Genomic DNA, 23,102 nt, shown 5'->3' with positions numbered 1-23,102 from the left:
TCATCCAATCATCGTTCATTCGTGGTGTGACGTCACTTCCGTCCTAGAAGCAACTTCGTTGATCTACTACTATGACTTTTTAAGCGCTAATTTTACATTATTTAAAAGCAAAATCGATCAAACGTTACAAGCACAAATGAATATAAAGCTACAACTGCGTCATATCACAAAAAGCGTAAGAGAAAAATAAAAAAATGTCTAAATAATACAAAAAAAAACAATTTCACAGCGACTTTCTTTTTAACAAATATTTTTATGTAGATTTTAACATGGCCCAAAATAATAATACGAAAATGTTTTAACAAAAATTATAAATAGCATTACTATTTATTATTTGAAAGAGTTGTTCATATTTAAAAAAACGCTTACCAAAGTTACATAAACAAAAAAAACCATTGAGAAATAAAGTACACCATGAAATGCAAATACAAATTTGTGAGATGTACAAAAGGAAGCTTGTAACCCAATACATTTGGTACGGGGATTTTTTTATCATCGCAAATCTCATGTACAGCTGGTTCCTAAAAAATCTGATACGACTCTTAGTAAGATTTGATCATTTTGAGCAGTGTATATTAAATTTGGATATTATTTTGAATTCCTGCATTTTATAGAGTATGCAAATGATAGTTTTTACATAAAATAGGGTTGCTAATATTATTTTTATTATTATTAAGGAATAAAACGAACGACTTATATAACGAAATCGGAACCAAATTAAAAGATAAGTGGACTCTATGAGTGGCAGCAAAACATTTTAACATAAGCAGAACCACAGTTTTGTAATTTCTCCATCAGCATTGATAACAGCTTCTAGTCTTCGGTCCATCTGCGTGAAAGGAACTATGAAATTGTCTTCTTCAGAGACCTCTTCCCAAACCTATTGTATACCGTGCCATAGCTCTTCAGCATTTTGAGGTATAAAATTACGCCGATACCACCGTTTTATAATAACCCCCCACACATTCTTGATTGGGTTTAAGTCTGGACTGTAGCTAGGCCATGGTAAGGTTTCGGTGTTGTTATTCTGGAGCCACTGGTTTATTATATTTGCAGTGTGAACATAATAATTATCTCGTTGGAGGATAAAATTATTTTCTGGATACAACTGTTCTACACTGGAAAACATGATATTTTCAAGAATATTCCGATGAGTCTGCTCGATATCTATCAACATATGGAGGATATTACTACTACCATCGGTTCACAGCGTTCTCCGACGCCTTCCCACTCCTAACCGCCATTCTTCTCTATTTAACCAATACCGATACCTATGGAGGATTAAATCTATTATTATCTGGTCTATACACCCCATTTTGCCCTTTTTAGAAGATTAAAGCATTTTCTTATCTGTAAATATTATCGTCTCCCAAAAATCTTGATTTTGTAGCTGACGGTTTAAAGCAAATATAAGTCTTGATTGCTTCTGTTGTGGTGTAAGAGCTTGTTTTTGGTTTTCCAAATAGACTTGTACGTCGATAATAATAATAATAATAAAACTTTATTCATCCTTGCAGATTATTTACATAATATAGGACATGTCAAAGTAAAAGGAAACGTTAAAGACTACCTATACAATATAAACATACACATAAATATAGAAACAACATACAACATATCTAAGACATAAATTCCGAGACACTATAAAAACATGACTCGATGAGATAAGTCTTCAATTTATTCTTAAATGCCCTATCATCATCTGCTTCACTTTTTAATTTGCATAGGAGCTGATTAAAAAACCTTACGCCGCTATAATCAGGGTTTTTTTCAAACATAGAAATGGTTCGCTACGGCAGATAGTGACCAGAAGGTGGAGCCATTTTTTGAGGTTGAATAGAATAAGTTATCTGACAAATTTTAAGATTTGGCAGTGACAGTGACAGTATGTAAATAATAAGTATTTATCCTTCAAAACACACTGCTCAATTTTCTACAAAATACGCTTTAAAAGTCGTATCAGTTTTTTTAGGAACCAGCTGTACCTTGGGTCGGAACTCGCTCCTGACATAGCTGTCGTTCTGATGTAGTATTCGAAAAGATTTTTAGATAAAGGAATCAGATTCACACAGTAATAAAGCATTTCTCAACACACACACAAACATAGAAAACCCGGCGCTTGAGCATAAATAAAGAAAGATGTCTGAATTCTAGGACTGTTTGAAATGCGTGGCAACAACGCAACGGAGCTTAATTGTGGTTGTCACCATTGATTACATGTGATAAACAACATATTTGTGGCAAGTTTTGTGTTAAAGTAGGTAAAAGTTGTATCGAAACCTTTCAAACGTTAAAGGAGATGAATTTTTGAGTTGCTTGCAGTGTTGTGGGTGATACAGGTAATTTAAATCAGGGTGGACGTCATCAGCAGACCACCACGTTCAGGACGAGCATCGACTTGTAATAATATGGTCATATTGAAATAATGAAGTCTCGAACTGTCAAATCGTCGTCTAACCATTCATGAGATGATCGTGGAATGTAACATTTCATTTTATTCTAAAAACTGAACATGCATCGTGTGTCAACAAAGTTTGTTCCAATATATTAAACCGAGAAACAAAAAACACAAAATTCGTTTTTAAAACTTCTTGAATTGGCAAATGGTGATGAAAACTTTTTGAAACGCATGGTCTGATGCTTATGACTGTTATAATTCAGCCCTCCTGTTCAGCGGACCTAACACCTAAAAAATACTTGTCAAGGAAATTATTTTGAAGAGAATATTGTTTGTAACTGCCTTACACCGTCATTCCTTAGATTGTTATGTATAATTGATATAATCTACTGATACAGCACTATATTTGAAAGCAACAACATCACCTTGTGCCACATTATGTACTACTTAGATTAAAAATGTTACAAAGATGATGTAGTGACTTATTCTGGTCTCTATATCAGAACACCCGCCGTTATAGTTTCAAAATTTTAAATATGAACAGCCCGTTCAAAAAAATACGGTACGATTTTGATTGTATATGTAAACATTACTACCACTTACTTGAGAAAAGACATTTTTCTCTAATCTCCTTTAGTGAAAACACCTTAAAAGTAAAGTTAAACTGTCAACGACTGTATCATCTAACTATCATTAAATGAATGTCATGATATGTATGGTGTAGAACTTCCCATAGTCCAAATAGTATAAAGATAACAGCTTTCGCCGTTTTGATTTTATTCAATTAAAATTAATTATATCTTTATTATAATTTCAAACATACTAGCCGTCACATTCTTGCGGTAATTGTATCAGCTATTTTAATCTTTCAGCTTTTTTGAATTTATAAATACGTTGATATAGGCCAAATTAAATTACTTCTACAATATTCAGAGCTAGTGATGCCTCTAGGTTATTCCATCTGAATTCTGGCCCCTTATATTGGTCCTTCGAGCCGGAATGGACCATATGTGATATATATCCAGATGAAAAACACAGTTAATACCTCCTAATGCTGCGCTTGGCTCTGATTTTTCTTTTTGTTTGTTCATGAACTATATGTTTAGCGTCCACGGCTCGACACAGCTCATCCTCTAATAAAGACAGAGAAAACAATTGCATTTACTAAATGTAATCACCTAGTGATTCCATTATTGCAATGTCTATACCATTTGAGGTTTAACGTTGGCCTTATCTAAAGCCTAAAACCCAGACGCTATGACTACCAAGCACCTCAGTGTGAGTAATCCCTCTCAGATACCCACTTGATCAGGTTTTGTAACTAAACCATCTCCATGTCAAGCAGACAAAAAATGAACACTATTTTGAGGCAAAATTGCAACAAGAATGAGGTTTCTCTCAGGAAACAATGTTGAAAGTTACATTTTATGTCAAATGTCACATTTCACGTTAAATGTCACATTTTTTAATCGAGCGACATATTAATGGCATTTCCGAGTCGAATCAGTGTTAAGTCTATGTTGAGCCTGCAACAACTCAGAGCCTCACGTAAAATGTCTCATTCCATGTCAAATGTCACGTTTTAAATCGTATTTCACGCGAAATGTCACGTTTCACGTTAAAGTTAGGCTTTATGTGACACGCTAATCTGCTGCAGGCGCGGCATCGAATCTATGCTAACTGGAACGCTGCTGTGACGCTTTATTTCACGTAAAATTCGACGTAAGAAGTGCAGTTGTCAAAACACTAACTATAAAAAAGCTTACTTTGTCGACACACTGCGTCCAGAGTGACCCAAAAATTTACAATTCGTAAAATACACAGACAAAACAAATTTAAAGACTCAAATGCTCGAGACAGGAAAACAAAAATGTCGCAGAAGTCTATCGGATTTGTTTCCACTTTTTCGCGAAACATGAATGTTTTTGTCTTGTTGTTGCCTGAATCTTGCTTTAAAACGGTTTTCCTAAAAAATTCCTTCAGGTTCTAGTTCTAAACTAGTTCAGGTGTCCCACCTCTAGATCGTAAGTTGTCCAATCTAGAGCCCCAGTTGTTTTCTGCTCAAAACAGAAACTATTACTAATTAATAACATTTCACTTTGTGAAAAGTTTATCCAAGTAGATGATGGGCCATTATGAAAATTGGTCTAGTCATCATAGTTTTTTTAACCATCTTAGTTTTTTTTGAGCCAGTGTAATTTTAGTGTATTTTATATTAAAAACAAAAACCAACAAGACGACACTGGACAAGATTCGAATTTGTGCAAGCATAGATCTTCTCCTTATCCTTGGTGCACCGCAGATTCACTTAAAATGATTTATAATACACAATATCTACAGGGTGAGTCATAAGGAACTTTACATACTTCTACCATATGTAGAGTCCCTCAGGGAGCATATCATGTGGCCACTAAAAAATGTCAACTCCTCTTCTTTATTAATTAACAGGGTGATTTGTGTAATTGACCATTTATTTCATTTTACTGTAGTGTTTATACGGCTCATTTGATTTTTTAATTTTTGCATGATACAGTACACTACTATCAAGCATTCGACTGGTATTAGCTAAACTAAAACATTCCAGGACTGGCTTTGGAAAAATTAATTTAGGGATTCGTATTAAATATTACACCCTGTATATATTTTTTTTAAAATGCAATAAGTGATTTTCAAACTACATAAATAGCCTATGAAAACGACATATGCGACAATGTTGTCGCACTTTTATTAAATTTTTAGTGAACGATCAAATCTTACCAAAAATAGAACAACCCTAATGAAGTATCAAATTATAAGGTATTAATTTAAACAAATGTTATAAATTTCAAACATTTTAATTAAAATGAGTTCCTACAACATAATCTAATACGTAGAAAATTAACATCTTTACTGTCACTTTGTATTATCTCTACGATAGAATCAATTGTTTTTCAATTTTAAATTTTTACTCATAGATCGTATTGGGGCATTATTTTCGATAAATAATAAATTAAATTGATTAAAAAGTCAAACCTCTTGTATGTGTTAGTTTTTGTTGATTGTAAATGATTAAATTTTATGTCAAATAATAATACATTGCATCAACTGTACTAAATAAAAATAAATCTAAAAAAGTTTAAAATGAAGGTTGGCGTTGACCGTTTGACGTTTCTTGATATTTTATACCCATTGTCATTATTGTCATTATCAATTGTTATTTATGTGTACAAGAATACATATTTCTTCTGTCATATCTACGTTAAGTACATTGTGTTAGTTTTGGTAGAGCTTTTGTTACTTTCGTTCAAAATGCCACATCAGTTTTCGACCACAGAATATGCAGACATAATATTTGTTTATGGATTCTGTAATGGGAATGGTAGGGCTGCTAGTAGAGAATATCGCAGGAGATTTCCTAATCGTCGAACTCCCAGTCATCCCACATTTGGGTCAGTTTTTAATTATTTGCGAGAAAATGGCACTTTTCCTAGTGGAACAACAGAGCGACATGTAGATGAAGCGCAGGAAGATGACATTATGGACGCCGTTACTATGAACCCTACAATAAGCACTAGACAAGTAAGTCGAGAACTCAATGTTACTCAATGAAAAGTAAGTAGAGTCTTACAAAAAAATAATCTATACCCATATCACATTCAAATGGTTCAGCGACTACATGCTGGAGATGAGATCGATAGGTTGGAATTTTGTAGATGGATTAAAAATAATCGACCAACGCTATACAGGACACTATTAACAGATGAAGCCCAATTTACCAGAGACGGGATAAATAATTCACGAAATTCACATGTGTGGGCAGAAGAAAATCCCCATGCTATTCGAGAACGTCGTTCTCAGTTAAGGTTTTCGGTTAACGTGTGGATTGGTGTCATAAATAACCAATTAGTAGGTCCTCACTTTTTTGATGGTCCTTTAACAGGGCAGGTCTATTTGAACTTTCTACAAAATATTTTGCCGAATTTGCTTGCCAACGCGAACGTTGCTATCCGAGGGATGTATTTTCAGCATGATGGGGCACCCCCATACTTTTTACTGGCAGTGAGACAACATCTCAATAATGTTTATGGCAACAGGTGGATAGGACGTGCAGGTCCTATTTCGTGGCCTTCAAGATCCCCTGATTTCAATTCCGTTGATTACCATATTTTGGGACGATTGAAGCAACTAGTTTACGCAGTGAATATTAATAACCGACAACAATTAATTGATAGAATTATACATTGTTGTAATACTATTAGAAACGATCCCCAGAGTATCCGTAATTCAATACGTCAATTAACAATTCGGCAACAAAAATGTGTACAGGCTGCAGGGTTCCATTTCGAAAATCTATTTTGAATTATTTTTATTTTGTTACCATTATTGTATCTTCTCCAGTTCTAATTTATGGGGTTATCATAACTATGTACATTGTATTTTTAGTTTTTTTTTAAATTGTTCTTCGTTATTGTTAGTAGTTACTGTTTTTTGTTGTGCAGTGACTCAGTTTATCATTTCAATTAAAATGTTTGAAATTTATAACATTTTAAATTAATTACCTTATAATTTGATACTTCATTATGGTTGTTCTATTTTTGGTAAGATTTGATCGTTCACTAAAAATTTAATAAAAGTGCGACAACATTGTCGCATATGTCGTTTTCATTGGCTATTTATGTAGTTTGAAAATCACTTATTGCATTTTAAAAAAAATTTATACAGGGTGTAATATTTAATATGAATCCCTAAATTAATTTTTCCAAAGCCAGTCCTGGAATTTTTTTAGTTTAGCTAATACCAGTCGAATGCTTGATAGTAGTGTACTGTATCATGCAAAAATTAAAAAAATCAAATGAGCCGTATAAACACTACAGTAAAATGAAATAAATGGTCAATTACACAAATCACCCTGTTAATTAATAAAGAAGAGGAGTTGACATTTTTTAGTGGCCACATGATATGCTCTCCGAGGGACTCTACATATGGTAGAAGTATGTAAAGTTCCTCATGACTCACCCTGTATATTTTTCTAGTTTCTTTCTAACCCGAAGTAAAAACTTTTTTTTATATACTCTCCCCGCATAACTTTTAATGCTGAATCCTAATTGATTACCAGTTTTTCTGTATTTGTTGCGGTTTTATCTATACTAATTGTTGAACGTTAGACTGACCGTGCAAAACTAAAATATCGATTTTTGAAATGTTTATTTCGATTCAATAACAGGGTTAGACGCATTAATACAGAGTTATTGCAAAGCGATTAGAGCAAGTATTGTATTATTCCAGCATATTTGCACACAGGAAAGTTCTACAGCAAATGAAATCAATGAGTAAGCGCTTTTCATGTTGATTAGTAATGTACACTAAAATGTACCATCCGAAAAACACTTACTTATAAGGTTTTTCTCTTGTATGGGTTCTAATATGTTTTTTAAGGTCACTGAGAGTAGTAAAAAATTTATTACATCCATCTGACTCACAATTGAATGTTTTACCATTGTGCAAGCGTTCGTGGGCCCTCAATCTATATCTGGTATTGAAGGCTTTGTCGCATCCGGTTTCGGCGCATTCGAACGGTTTCACTTTCGTGTGGACCCTGATGTGAATTTTTAAACTGTACGAGGTGAGGAAGGCCTTTCCGCAGCTCGGTTCCGTGCACTTGAATCTGTATTCGCCTAAAAACAAATCAAAAATTATATTTTTTATTGGATACATCGTGCAACATTTCAGGTATGTCTGTAGTAATCGCTAGCTAATAAGAATCAACGCCGCGCATTTTAAATATGTCCAATATTGAAGAGCAGAACGTCATAGTCGGTGTCAACACCTGTCATGATTGGAACGGTAACGAAAATGATGGTCTACACTAGTTCTTCTTAGCTAGCGGGTGCTACATCTATCACAGTTCATTAACTGAAAGCTGACAGACAATTTTGAGTATGTATATGAAGGCAGCCAAGAATTTTTTTAAAATAAAACTAGAAATCGTATAAGTAGAGACACAGAAATGCGAGAGAGATGGAAATAAAATTTTGATGACTTCTCTTCTTCCTATGCCGTCCCCATTAATGGAGGTTGGCGACCACACTTCTAAAAGTTTTTATGTCTTTTGCAACGTTGAATAATTCGTCTACAATCATGTTTGTTATTGCCACCCCCATTAATGGAGGTTGGCGACCACACTTCTAAAAGTTTTTATGTCTTTTGCAACGTGGAATAATTCGTCTACAATCATGTTTGTCCAGTCTCGAATATTTCGCAGCCATGACTTCCTGTTTCTACCTATTCCCTTTTTGCCATCGACTCTACCCTGCATGATGACCTGCAGAAGACTATATTTATCATTCCTCAGTATGTGTCCAAGGTATGCAGTCTTGCGTACTTTTATTGTTCTCAACAATTTTTTGTCTCGACCCATCCTTCTCAGCACTTCCTCATTGGCGACCCTGGCAGTCCATGGATACCCTGGAATAAAAATAAAAACAACAGATACCTTTGAAGTGATAACATAATGGCAGAGATACTATAGTATGGTGGAAAATTGCTAAATGAATGAATTCTAGAAAATTGGAAGGAAATAAAATCCATTAAATATAAACTTGTTAAATAAATTGAACAGATAATAGGCGAATATCAAGGTGGATTTAAACGAAGGTGAAACACAACGAACCAAGTATTCGTAATCAAATAAATACAGGCAAAAACCTATGAATACGACCTGTCGAAAGATAGCAGTATTCATCGTCTTTAAGCAAGCATATGACTAAAAAAAATTAATAGTGGCGCTGGGGAATTGAGAATTAAAAAATACAGAACACTGAGTCAAAATAAACGATCAAATACCCAACAAATTTATAGTAAACAAATGAATAAGGCAGGGCAATCATTCCTCTTTAAGTTATGCCTAGAAAAAGTAATGCAAGAAGCAAAAATCAATAGAGAAAGTCTGCTATACCAAAGAAAACACCAAGATTTGGTATTCGCGGACGATGTGGTTTTGCTGGCAAGAGGAATAAAAGAAATACAGGAGAGAATACAGAGGCTGAAACGCAGTACTTTCCATAAATTTTTTAATCATTAGATTTTAGATTTTAAATACGTACGTACGGGTAGAAACAGTGCTTTATTACAACGAGAAGAGATTATTTTAAGGAGGCGAACTCTTTTGAAAATCCAATAAAAAATTTCGGGAGGAAAACAGGAAAATTTATTATTTAGATGAAAAGTGGAGGCAGGACATACAAAATCATCATGTGTGGGTCGACGAAACGGTGAAATCTCCCAGGCAGGCGTTTTTGTCAGGTCCCAAAAATCCATCTGGCAAGGGAAAAACACTGATTATTACACATATTGGAAGTGAAACAATTTCTGTACAAGATGGCCTATGGATAACTCCGACGGCTTTGAAAAGTGGTTTGCAAATATTTTATCCCTTTTAGAAGACAACTCTGTAATAGTTCTCGATAATGCTCCTTACGATCTAAAAATATCGACTTCGATTAGGAAGACTACTTAAGGTTGAAGTTTTACAATTAGTGGCACCGCGTAAGGCTGAATATAACAAATATGCTATTGATGGAGTGGCAAAAGCTCAAAACAAAACCGTTTTGCGTTTGCCACCTTATTATTTTGAGCTCAATCCTATTGAGCTGATGCTAAAAATTGTGTTGCTGCCAACAACAAGATTTTTAAATTTGCAGATGTCAAAATCCTTTTAGATGATGCCCTTAACAAGATTACCTAGGAGAAATGAAAAAACTGGTGAAGCATGTGCAGAATACAGTAGAAAAAAGTTCTGGGAACTTGATAATATTAGTGAGGTCATGGTTGAACCGTTGATTATAGAAATTGGTACTAATACTGATAGTGACAGTTGCAGTGTATCCTTGTTTTTAGCGACATTAAGGTAAGCCATCTTGGTAGCCACTTTTTTATCCTAAGTTAGCTATAAAATAAAAGTCAAACGATTTTTTTGGCATATAAGCCTCGTTTTTTTGTATTTATTTTCATAATTATCCCACTAATCTCAATTATAATTTGTAAACCTTTTTTATAAGAATAATGCGTAATATACATTTGCCTAAAATTTGATTTATTATTGAAGTTATACTTCTATACGCACGGTCGGCGTTGAAAATTTGCACGGGAGTGAATCTGTGAAACCATTACATATGTAAGATAATGAGTAAGAGAGAGACAGAAGATATATTTTCTCTCTCTTCCTCTCTCGAGAATCAAAATGTTCCTTTTGTATATATATATATATATATATATATATATATATATATATATATATATATATATATATATATATATTATATTATATATATTATATTATATATAATATTATATACTTATATAATATAATATATATTAATATTATTATTTATGTGATATGTTTTGTATTACCTATTTATTAAATGTACATAATTATTTTAGACTTTTGTATTTCAAAATAATCACTGTATGACAGACAACTGTCAATTTTGAAATCCGTTAGTATCATGTCTAATTGGCAAATCTTTTACGTGTTTGGTTCGTACGCTGGTGTACGTGAGTTCGAATCCCAATATGAATTTCCTTTTTTATTTTTGAAATATTTAAAAACCTCACGTTAATGTTATTAAATATATGTAATATACACAAAAATGCTAAATTTTAAAATAAAATGAAAATTTACAACATAATCCGAGTTGTTGGTTTTTTATTTTTATCTTCGTAAAGTAAGTTATATTGGCAGTTTTAAATACATATGAATATTACATTTTAATTTATATTGTATTATTATATTGAATTATGTTGCAGTGTATTTATTGTATTGTAATTTTTATATTAATAACAAAATAAACAATGAATTTTACTGCAGAGTATGTGTAAAATTTTTTTTTTGCATTCAACTCCTTTTATACGTATATAAAAATAAAAATATATATTTTCATTAAAATATTGATACAATCCTTCATTTACTATACTCCTATTACAGGTCAAATATTTATATACAGCAAACGATGCACCATATACCTATATAACTAATTATTTTTCTCTTTCTGCTCTCTCTTACCTATAGCATTATATATGTAATTGTGCAGATTGACTCGTATATAAAATTTTAACGGTGAACACGTGTATATAAGTATAACTTCTACACCCGTTTTTATTTTATTGTTTAAGTTTCTGAAGCATAGGAGGCGATACGAAAAATAAATGCTCGAACAAGGGCTAATTTTGTGTTTTTTGTGATGTTCAGTGTTCTTCAAAATTTTTGTGAGTTTGGCTGTTGTCGATCTGGCCATTGTGATGCGTCGATGGACCTCGTCTTCGCGTCCTCCGCTGTTAGTAATAACGCAGCCTAAGTAATTAAATTGCCTGACCACTTCGTAACCTGCTATGTTTCTTATCTCTGCTTGGTTGTTTCTGATTCTGTCGATGATCATCCCTTTTCCCTATTCATAATTTGTTCCAGTTCTTCTGGTGATGACGCCAATATAATCCGCATTGTTCTTGGGGAATTTGTGGTAAGAGAATTGATTTTTTTTTTTACATTGATGATGGTTAGAAGTACTTTGCTCGCGTGTGATATCAATGCCACTGTTCGGTAATTACTGCAATCTGTCGGTGAATCTTTTTTATATGTGGGAATAAACGTGAGTTAACCCCAGTCATTTGGCCACTTTCCGGTATTCCAGATCTCATTGCAAATTCTAAACATTACTTCCTTCCATTCCTTCCATTACTAATAGATTCATAAATAAATTACTTAATTTTCGTAATACAGATCTGAAGAAGGCGGAGAACGCACTAACGGCAGCCAATTAAAATATTTATAACCCTATAAAGCCATTTTAATAAAGAAAGATGTCTTCGGAGAAAATCGTATCAGCGTCCTCTACTTACCGATAGAATAACCTCTTGTATCGGTTGTCGCATCGGTTCTTGTCATAAATGACATAATGCAATACTCTTGCAGATATAAAACATGCTCTCTGTCTATTCCATTTGAAACACAGCATTCAACCACATGTTAAATATTGAGTTTCGACTGCCTATTAATAAACAGTCAAGGATTTTGACAAGTCTACTAACAAAGATTCGCTGAAGTTGCCAGTCGCCGTAAACACTCCTTTAAATAATTAAATCATGTTACACAGAATCTACAGAAATGTACTAACCTTTGTGAGTTTTCATGTGCGTTCTCAAGTTACCGACAGTACTATACGTCCTCTCACATCCATTGTACTCGCAGTGAAATCTATTGATCGTCGTCTCCTTGGTCTCCGGATTGGTCGATGTAATTGTCAGGGTGGCATGCGAGGGCTCGTTTGGCATTTTGTTGGAAGATCCGGGGTTGATCTGCATACATATCTCGTCCAAGGACACTGTATGTTGTACAAAACTGAAAAAAGTATAGGTTTACGATTGTATTCCTGAATGATTTTCTGTTTTTAAGGTTGTTTTCCATGTTATTTACGGAAGAAAACAATATAAACACTTAGATTCTTTGTACACATGGTTAACAATTAATAGTACTGAAAGAAACCTCGTATTAATAAGATATGGTAAACATTGGCGGCCCCTATTATAGAGTGAAAAATAGATGGGGTTGCAGGTAAAAGATAAAATAGACAGAAAATGTAAGGAAGAACATGTGTCTTAAATCTGATGGATTAAAATAATTCTAACGAACAAGAAAGAATGTCTTTTCAAACCAATTCAATCCAAAGGCTTTTAATAATTGGAAAAACATTCGCTGCATACATTTTATATTAGAGGTTTAATAAGGTGGCATTTTATTCTTCTGAACTTGCCATTATCATTTCTCTTCTTCCTTAAAGAAGATCTTTCTCCTGTAGTCGCATTCTTGTAACGCATTCTTGTGACTACAAGGTCAGTACCAAATGCATATAAATTTTTAAATCAACTAGCCAATAACTTATATTAATTAGCCAATAATTTATATTCAGATAGAATATTTAAAGAAGCGCTGCATAATTTGGAATGGGGCGTGAAAGTTAATGGAATTCTGATAAATACAATCAGATATGCAGACGATACAGTTATTTTAAGTGATGACATGAATGGATTACAATGCCTTTTAAATGCCATTGATACAGTGGGAAGAGAGTTTGGCCTAAACATAAACTGTTCAAAAACAAAACACATGGTGTTTAGCCGTTTAGCACATCAAGATGCACGATTATATGTTGATGGTCATATAATTCAAAGAGTGTCCAGTTTTAATTATCTTGGTTGCCATATTACTGAACAACTAGATCCAGATCAAGAGATAAAACGTAGAATCGAGATAGCCCGCACGACATTTTTAAAAATGAAGTCATTCTTCTGTAATGATAACTTGCAACTAACTTCGAAAGCGCATGGTTAAATGCTACATTTGGTCAGTCCTCTTATACGGTGTCGAAGCATGGACATTAAAAATATCCACCATGGACGGCTATGCTGACAAATGTGGCAGTCCTTGAGAGAGCAAATGCTGCTCGCGAGCTGCTTGATAACATCAAATGTAGAAAGATGGCCTATTTTGGACACCGATAGGTGTTAGTAGGACAGTAAGGGGAGACCGATATAATATTCTTCAACTTATTCTGATGGGTAAAATCGAAGGACGCAGAGGAATTGGTAGAAAGCAGGCCTCTTGGTTGAAGAATATCATGGAGTGGACAAGAATGAGGAAAGCTGAGCAACTCTTTAGAATAGCTCAAGACAGAGACAGTTTCGCCATGTTAATCGCCAACGTCAAGGGGACGTTATATAAGAGGAAGCCAATAACTCCAGTCGCCAGAGGCGAAAATGTCACTGAGCCTCTAAATAAATTAGAAAGTTACTTTATTTAATTTTAAAAATCTTATTTAAATTTTCAAAATACAATGCAGCTTCGTGCTAGTCTACTGTACTGCCTACTGTATCATCTTTTTTTCTAACGCCTACAGATTCTTTGTAAATCGATGTGTGTCCACCGCTTCGGAAGGGGTTTTAGGGCGAAGTCTGGGGGTAGGAATAGCAAACTTTTTTCAATTATTTTAATGTCCCAAAATTGACATCTCTCAGTAAAATTCAGCTTGTTCATATGATTTTTGGAGGTCTAATCTCTGACAACTGAACTAAATTAGGAATTTTTTATTCTTAAAAATTTCTCTGGTATTTTTTCAGTCTGTTTTTTTTTTTTCAAGAAATATCTTCCTTCCAGTTTTGTTCACGAAAATATAAACTTGACTCCTTGCAAAGGAAATATATGTCTGTAATCAATTATCATTATCTACATAAATACAAAAAACAAAACTCAAGGTAATATCACTTGTGGTTGAAACAGAAACAAATATTATAAATACGTATAAAAATAAAGATAACGATACAATTCCCATGTTATTCTGATAAAAAAATCTGTATAAATCGTTTCGTTTTGTCAAGATGCTTTATCTACATAAAAGAATAATTCTCGACATTTTAAAAATAAATAAGCAGGGTTTGAACGATTTTCCGTTTACAGTGGATGATCAAATTATTAAATCAATGTGGAAAAATGGAAAATATTGTTTAAAAACGGTTTATAATTTTCCTACAACATATAAATACGCATGTGATCCTTCGGTCACTCGACACTGAGGAGTAGCCAGATTGAGACCTCCAAAATGGGTGCCGAAGCAGTTTTAAATTCTCAACGCGGTTTTTCCCGAGAACAGTTATTTCCATATATATATATATATATATATATATATATATATATATATATATATATATATATATATATATATATATATATATATATATATATATATATATATATATTCGGATGACCATTGATTGTTGTCGCTAAGTCTTATGGAACGGGACATCACAGGTCATCCGAAATCAATTCAATAAGACAAACACTCCTACAAAACGGCTACCACAAAACCCAAATCAATAGAAGCATTCAAAAACTTCTAAACCCCATTCCATCCAAAAAAGAAACCTTGCCGCCGGATCAACCCAAAATCTTTCTACCTTTCATTAAATGTGTCACTGACAAGATCAGTAGAACTCTTATCCCTCTTAATATCAACACCATCTTCACCACTCACTCCAAATTGTCCAATCTCGTCAGATCCGTAAAAGACCAAATCCCCAATGAAGACCATGGTGTCTACGAGATACCTTGTTCCAGTTGCCCACGTACATACGTAGGACAGACAAACCGACGAATCCATAACCGTATTTACGAACATTCACTATCAGTCAAACATTCCGATACCACTTCAGCCCTAGCCCAACATCATATTCAGACAGGCCACAAAATAGATTTCGAAAAAGCAAAAACCATCGCTCCCATCCGCTCATTAAAAGCGAGAATCATTCGTGAAGCTATCGAAATCGAAAAACGGCCTAACAGCTTGAACATGCGCGATGACGCGAAACGATTGCCGGCAACATGGCGACCCCTGCTTCAGCGACCTCCCGCCCACACCGCTCAGGCCACGTCAGTTCAGACCACGTCAGCGCATACCGTTCCCGCGCATACAGCGAGTATAAAAGCAGCCATACAGGGTAAGACCGGTTGTCACTCGACACTGAGGAGTAGGCAGATTGAGACCTCAGTGCCGAGAGACAGTTCTTGCAATATACAACACGATACTGGTACGTCTCGAGTGAGGGGAGTAGGCAGATTGAGACCCCGAACTCGAACCGAACCGTATCACTCTTGATAATGGCTCCAAAATGGGTGCCGAAACGTCGAGTTGCCGGGTTGTTTTTGCTATTTAAATATTATTGTTTTATATTTTAAATAAACATGATTAGTTAAATAACTGTTTTATTCAACATCCAGTCGAGGGGATTCCAGACTAACGGCTATTTAATATAAATAGAGGACCTTTTCATTTTGAAGTTAGTCTGAATAATAATATCGAGTCGAGTTTTGAAATGTAACGCGCGTATTGTCGGTACTATAAATTGTAATAAATGTTGTAAATAAATTATATAATTATAGTGTGAAATAAATTAGTGTAATATTGTACAAAGAAAGTCTTTAATAAACTAAGTGTTAGAACATTTTTATAATAAAGTTAATAAATTAGATTGATAAACTCAGTTCAATATACACCAATAGAAAAAAATAATCGAATGAGAAAAATATTTGACAAAGAATACAGCTTGAAGTTACCCAGTCGACGCGAGCCTCGTGAAACGACTAATCAAAAATTTTGATCACTTAACAACCGAAGAATTAGAAAAAATTAATGAATTTATTAATGCAAACTACGATATTTTTGAATCCGGTAAATCTACAGAGCGTACTAATATAGTTCAACATGAAGTTCACCAGTAGTCTTAGTAACTAAGAAACTCTACTACCTTTTGTGTAAACTATAGAAGATTAAACCAGGTTATGCAAAAAGACAGTTATCCATTGCCACGAATAGATAATAATTTGACCCTATAGAACTCATGAATCCCATATAAAACAATAATTAATGCTCAATATATGATGCAGAAGATTATTGTTAAATAATTTTTGATACGCCTCTCACATAAAAGATGAGATCTACATAGTTCTGACATCGTATGATTAAACAAAGTCAAATATAAATATAAAAATACATAACAATATGCCACATTTCATACCTTATTGTCCAAAATTCTTAAAGTCGTTGAAATCATATCTATCAAAGACACTTACTGACTGGCTAAATCAGATTAGATCTATTGGAATTACTTTGACAATATGACATAAGCTATTAGCATATCTTATTGTTATTATAAGGATTTACAAAAGGGAAAAATTTAGCAATTTAAGAATATCCTATAAAAAACAATACAAAGACTTGTTTTCATTTTTACAAACGCATTTTTTACTATTTCTATCCTGACCCTTAATTCTGTTGTTTGATCAGTATTTTCTGAAATCCAGGTTCCCAAATAATACTTATATTTTTCTACTCTTTCTATCGGTACATCTACCAAATGTATGTTTATTTGTATGTTTGTTTTCTTTGTTATTATCATCTATTTAGTCTTTTTTATATTCATTTTTAGTCCGTATTCTTCGCAGTAACTGTTTGTCTTGTTTAGTAGTAGTTGAAGTTCACAATTAAGATACCAGGCAGGGAAGACTTTAATAAAGGTGTACCCATACAAGCTGCTGCTACCTGGTACACGGATGGCTCAAAAACATCGGAGGGTGTGGGAGCCGGCATAGTAGGGACAAATCAAGGGATAGATTTCCCGGTAAGTCTATCTAAGGATGTGACAGTTTTCCAGGCGGAAAAACTGCAATCCATCACTGCGTGGAAGAAATAGAAAGGCAGGAAAGAACGTTCTGTCCAGTTGCCATCTTCACAGATAGTCAGGCAGCGCTTAAGGCACTCAATTCTGTAGAGGTCAATTCTAAGCTAGTATGGGATTGCGTGTGTGCCCTAAATAAACTAGGAGACCGTAGCAAGGTTACGGTAGCCTGGGTACCGGGGCACGAGGGTCATAAGGGCAATGAAAAAGCAGATGAAATCCTTCTGCGGAGTTGCTAAATCAGTAACAAGAACGGCTACAAGTTGGTGGAGGAATTCACCAGGACAAAGACAGGCGAAACAGTTCATTACAGAACATTCGCCAAAATTTACGGCAGACTTAATAAGCAAAGACAGGAAAACAGTCAAGGTCGTAGTAGGTCTTCTAACAGGGCACTGTAAGCTGAATAGGCACTTGAAGCTGATGGGATTATCAGATGATGACCTGTACAGATTGTGTCACCTCGAAGAAGAAACAGCAGAGCACATTTTATGTCAGTGTGACATAAACGAGTGGTTTCCTTAATTTAATTGTATCGATGTGTGCATCTATTGTTCTTCGTTTTATTATTTTCATTTTCAGCCTAATTTTGGTCACTACTGGGTTGTGATCTGATCCTATGCCGGCACTAGGATATGTATCTTTGTCTAACTCAGGGCTTCCCAAATTGTGCGTCGCGACGCCCTGGGGCGTCGCTTCGTTGTCCTAGGGGCGTCGCGTGTCAGCGCGGACTTTTAATACGAAAAATATAATTAGTTGATTGTAAATGGGAATGAAATATGTGTATTAATGAATAAATCAAATAAAAATATAACAAGTCGAGAGACCCTTTGAATTATCTGAAATTATTCAAAAAATTGTTCAATCAGAAAATTATCTAGTACTAAACTATGTTACTAGGCTAGTACTAAAATTGGTAAGTATTATTAGGGGTTGGGATGAGGGGGCGTCGTAAAAAAATACCAAAGTCCCAAGGGTGTCACAGTATGAATAAATTTGGGAAGCCCTGGTCTGCCTAATACATAGTCTATTTGGTAGACCAAGATAGAACAAGAAAAAATCACATTCCACCACTTCTACTTCTCATTCACCTCTTACTAACACCGTCGTTAATCTTTCTTCTCACCAATTAACAAGTGCAGAAAGCAGTCTTCTATCTAAAGGTCTTAATTTTGCTATCACTCCTTCCAGAATTCCTACCGAAGAAATAGTTTCAAATGTGGAAGCGGCACTCCGCACTTCCCACAATTCCAGCCGACCGTATCCGCTTTGACGTCGCTAAATGTCTTGATACAGCCAAAATCCCTACTTCCAATATATCTCGTGAGGAATTCATAGCTCTCAAAAATCTCCGTTCTCTTTCTGAGATAATAATCCTTCCTGCAGACAAATGTAATTCCACAGTCATCCTGGATTCTCCTTCATACATAGAGAAAGTAAACGACTTACTTAGGGATACATCCTGTTACAATACAATTTCTCGAGACCCCACTCCTAGAGTCGAACGCGAAATTTCCCATGCCATCAAACAATCCGATCTTTCCGATGATGTTAAGAAGTCCATAGTTCCGAAAAACTCCATCTGCCCCAGAATTTACGGTCTTCCCAAAATCCATAAAGACAACGTACCTCTTCGTCCCATTGTGACTACGATTAACTCTCCTACCTACAAACTCGCAAAGTACTTGTCGAATCAGTTTAAGACCTATACTGGTCGTACCTCTTCTTATGTCCGAAATTCCACACATTTCATCACCTTAATCTCCTCCCTCACGGTCGATCCCCAAGACATTCTCGTCAGTTTCGACGTATCATCCCTATTTACCAATATCCCCATACATGACTCTCTAGTTGTTCTGCGAGATCACTTGACCAATGATAACAAGTCTTTGGTTTTGGCAGATCTTGCGGAAAAATGCCTCCTTTCAACATATTTTTCTTTTAGAGGCAATTTCTACAAACAAATATCTGGAACACCAATGGGTTCTCCCCTTTCCCCTGTCATTGCTGACATTTTCATGGAAGCCTTTGAGTCTTTAGCCCCAGAATCTTACCCCTTAAAACCAAAAGTCTGGTTCCGCTACGTTGATGATACATTTATCATCTGGCCCCATGGTCAACATACCCTTTCTCCCTTGATCCCTAGATCATCTTAACTCACAACATCCGAGTATAAAATTCACAATGGAAGTAGAAAATAATCGGTCCCTTCCCTTTCTCGATGTGTTAGTCACCTCCAAGCCCAATGGCCGATTGGGTCACTCTGTTTATAGAAAAAAGACTCACACGAATCGTTACCTACATGCTTCATCACACCACCATCCTGCCCAAAAGAATTCTGTGATCAACTCTCTCATCCATCTTTCGATTTCTGAACCTGACAACCTTAGAGAAGAACTTGGCCATCTGCAAAAAACCCTTGTCGCCAACGGTTACTCCAAGTCCACAATTCAAAATATTAAACACCAACATCTACATCCCCCTTTACACCCTAGGACGACAAATTCAGAATCTTCGGGTAATACTCCTGTGGCTTTTCTTCCGTATATTCGAAGTGTCACTGATAGGATTGGCAAAATTCTTCGCAAAGAAGGTATCAGGACTACTTTTCGACCACCCAAGAAAATCTTACAATATCTACCCTCTCCTAAGGACCCATTACCGCCCCTTTCTTCCTGTGGTGTCTATTCTATTCCTTGTTCATGTGGACAAGTGTATATTGGCGAAACTGGTCGTTCCGTCAAAACTCGGATTCAAGAGCATCAAAGATGCATTCGATCAGGTCTTTTCTCCCATTCTGCAGTTGCAGAACACTGCCAAGAAACCGGTCATTCCATATTGTTCAAAAAAAAACCATATTATTTCTAAGAGCCCCTTCTTTTATTCCAGGAAAATCCGCGAATCTCTAGAGATCCGAAAAAATCCACATAATATCAATCGAGAGGACTACTTGTCTCCCATCTGGAATCTCAGTCTAGAGCCGCCGTCCGGTCCCGCTACCACGATGCAGCCACATGATTGGCCAGCGCGCGCTTCTTGACGTTCGCGCCACGGAGTGTGCCGATACGTCCCGACACGACAGGTCACCGCGACTATAAATAGAGCGGTAGCGGAGTAATCGTCGGATTCACTCCCCGCCTCTCGACGCATTAGTGTTCTGAGCTGTTGGACGTGAATCCCTGTCCTGGCATTTGGTTTTCACCTCTGGCTGCGTTAAGTAGTTGAGTTACTGTGACCAAATGCCCATCTTGGTAGTTAGTATTCGCCTCTGGTTGCGTTGAGTAACTGAGTTACTGTTGCTAACTACCCATCTTCCTGTCTTTTGTTTTTCTTTTTTTGTTCTCCTGAAGAAGCTACATACAATTGTAGCGAAACGTCGAGATGAACCCACTTGGGTCACTCACAAATGACACGGTCCAAACCCGGAAGACGAAAAAACTATAATTCTGACTGTGGCCGTGGAAGCCTACGATTTCGTCTATTTGGTTGTTTACAATTATCTCTTCTTGATCTGTTGGTGACTTCGACATATATAGTTTTATCTTTGGCAGTGTAAACAATGTATTCGCTATAACAAAATTGTTTTGGCAAAATTTAATAAGCCTATCAACCCTTTTGTTTCTGTTTCCCAGATTGTATCCTAATGTACATTCTTCTATTTTTCTTCCCCAACCTTTGTATTAAAATTCCATTATAATTGTAACATCAATTATAGCATAAACTTGTATAATGTTTATGTTGGGCTTTGTTCTGGTTTAATCATATGAGTATAATTCTGTTTGAGTATGGGGTGAAATTTACTACATCAATGTTTTTGTTAAGTATTTTCCCCCTACCATATCTGTGTGAACTGCCTTGACTTCCTGAATAATATTTTATTCTATTGTTAATTTTCATCTTTACTGAATCGGGCCACTAGATGTTGCTGATTCCTATATAGCTATATTCAGTCTTTCCATTTCTTTAACTGCATTATGCCAAGTCACTCCTTTGCAAGATTTTCGCACGTTTTCAACTGGGGAAGCCTTGTAGTCTTGTGATTTCATCCTCTGCCGGATCTTGATTTCCAATTTAGATGGTATCCTATCCTATCTCAAATGTGTCAAAATGATCTTAAATTATATGCAAGGGTAAACAGTGTTAATGACTGTATTAATCTGAATAAGTATATAGCTGCTCTTCATAATTGGTCAATAGCTAACGAAATAAGTTTGAATAAAGGTAGATGTTAGTATTAACATTTTCTGGATCTACAGTCCCAATAGTCTTTGATTACTAGCTTTGCAATGCATCAGTAAAAAGAGTAAATCTGATGAAGAACTTGGGAGTATTCTCTGATTTACAGGTATCTACTAGTAAAGCTGTTCATATGCTTGGTTTTATTTTGTTTAATTCAAGGGATCTATTCATTAATTTGGCAAAAATAGTGTAAATGCATTGGTTAACTAAACATTACAGTATGTTTCTAATGTATGGTCTCTGTTCTACCAAATCCATGTAAATGCTACTGAAAAAGTTCAGCATAAATTTCTACGGTTTATAACATATAAATTGAACAGACCATTAAATTACTTACTCTTATGAAGATATCCTAATACAACTTAAGTTTAATAATCTGGAAAATCGTAAGATGTCTAATGTCAGATGCAATACTTCTTTTTAAGCTGTTAACTGGCTACATTTGGAGACTTTGCCCGTTTTAATCATAGCATTCAACTAGCTTTAAATAATTTGTAGATTCCATATTTTTGTTTTCAATGTATTCATTTTTCTGATATAGTTATTTATATATTATTACTGTTTATTGTTTTGATTATTGTTCGATTTGATGTATTTTAAACACACTAAACACAAAAATAATGGTTGGTCAAACACTACGCCTCTTAGAAACACAATCTTTAACAATGGTGCAGTATTGTTAATAGATTTGAACAATGTTTTCAGAATATTTGGAAATCAAATAACAATAAAAGTTAAATGTACTTTTAGCCCTACCTAAATTAGGGATTTGGTCAAATTTTGTAGAAATCTAGTTTTATTACTATTTTTTATGAATCAAGTGATAAAAGTAAGTACATACCAATTAGCATTTTGTCTTGTATACCCAAATTCTAGATAGCCTTTATTATTAGTTTTAGAGAGCCTAGTATTATTTTGTACATAAATTACTCAATTCCAGGATAGATTGCAATAATCTGCTATACCTAATTGATTTTAATGTACCTTCTAGATTCACTAGATTATCTCAAAATTTTCCAATCCGGTTTCAATAAAATGGGAATAAAATAGACTTTAATTTATTAGTATGTAAGTACTTCTGAAAATGTCTGTTGACAAGGTACAAATCAACTATTATAATATTCCACAAGGAATCTATGTTCCTGTATTTGGCTGTATACCATATATTAAAATCCTTTGTAAAAGGTATAATATATACCTTTTACAA

General features: G+C 34.8%; 1 protein-coding gene across 2 annotated transcripts in view; it reads right to left on the bottom strand.

The window, feature by feature from the left end:
• Positions 1-23,102, bottom strand: part of MTF-1 (Metal response element-binding Transcription Factor-1) — a 36,763-nt gene that overhangs the window by 11,761 nt on the left and 1,900 nt on the right. The window contains exons 1-3 of one of the 2 annotated variants that reach the window (XM_072521034.1): positions 16,997-17,067; positions 12,547-12,770; positions 7,770-8,052 (exon numbers count right to left, since the gene is read on the bottom strand). In XM_072521034.1, the coding sequence (XP_072377135.1) occupies positions 7,770-8,052; positions 12,547-12,733 (470 nt within the window). In that variant the 5' untranslated portion in view covers positions 12,734-12,770; positions 16,997-17,067. Of the gene's footprint in view, positions 1-7,769; positions 8,053-12,546; positions 12,771-16,996; positions 17,068-23,102 lie in introns of those variants that run through there. The other variant, XM_072521033.1, reaches the window with a different exon arrangement.

Source organism: Diabrotica undecimpunctata, chromosome 1 (assembly GCF_040954645.1).
Source record: "Diabrotica undecimpunctata isolate CICGRU chromosome 1, icDiaUnde3, whole genome shotgun sequence".
NCBI lineage: Eukaryota > Metazoa > Arthropoda > Insecta > Coleoptera > Chrysomelidae > Diabrotica > Diabrotica undecimpunctata.
Note: the sequence above shows the minus strand (reverse complement) of the source record. Positions and strands in the feature narration are given on the sequence as shown.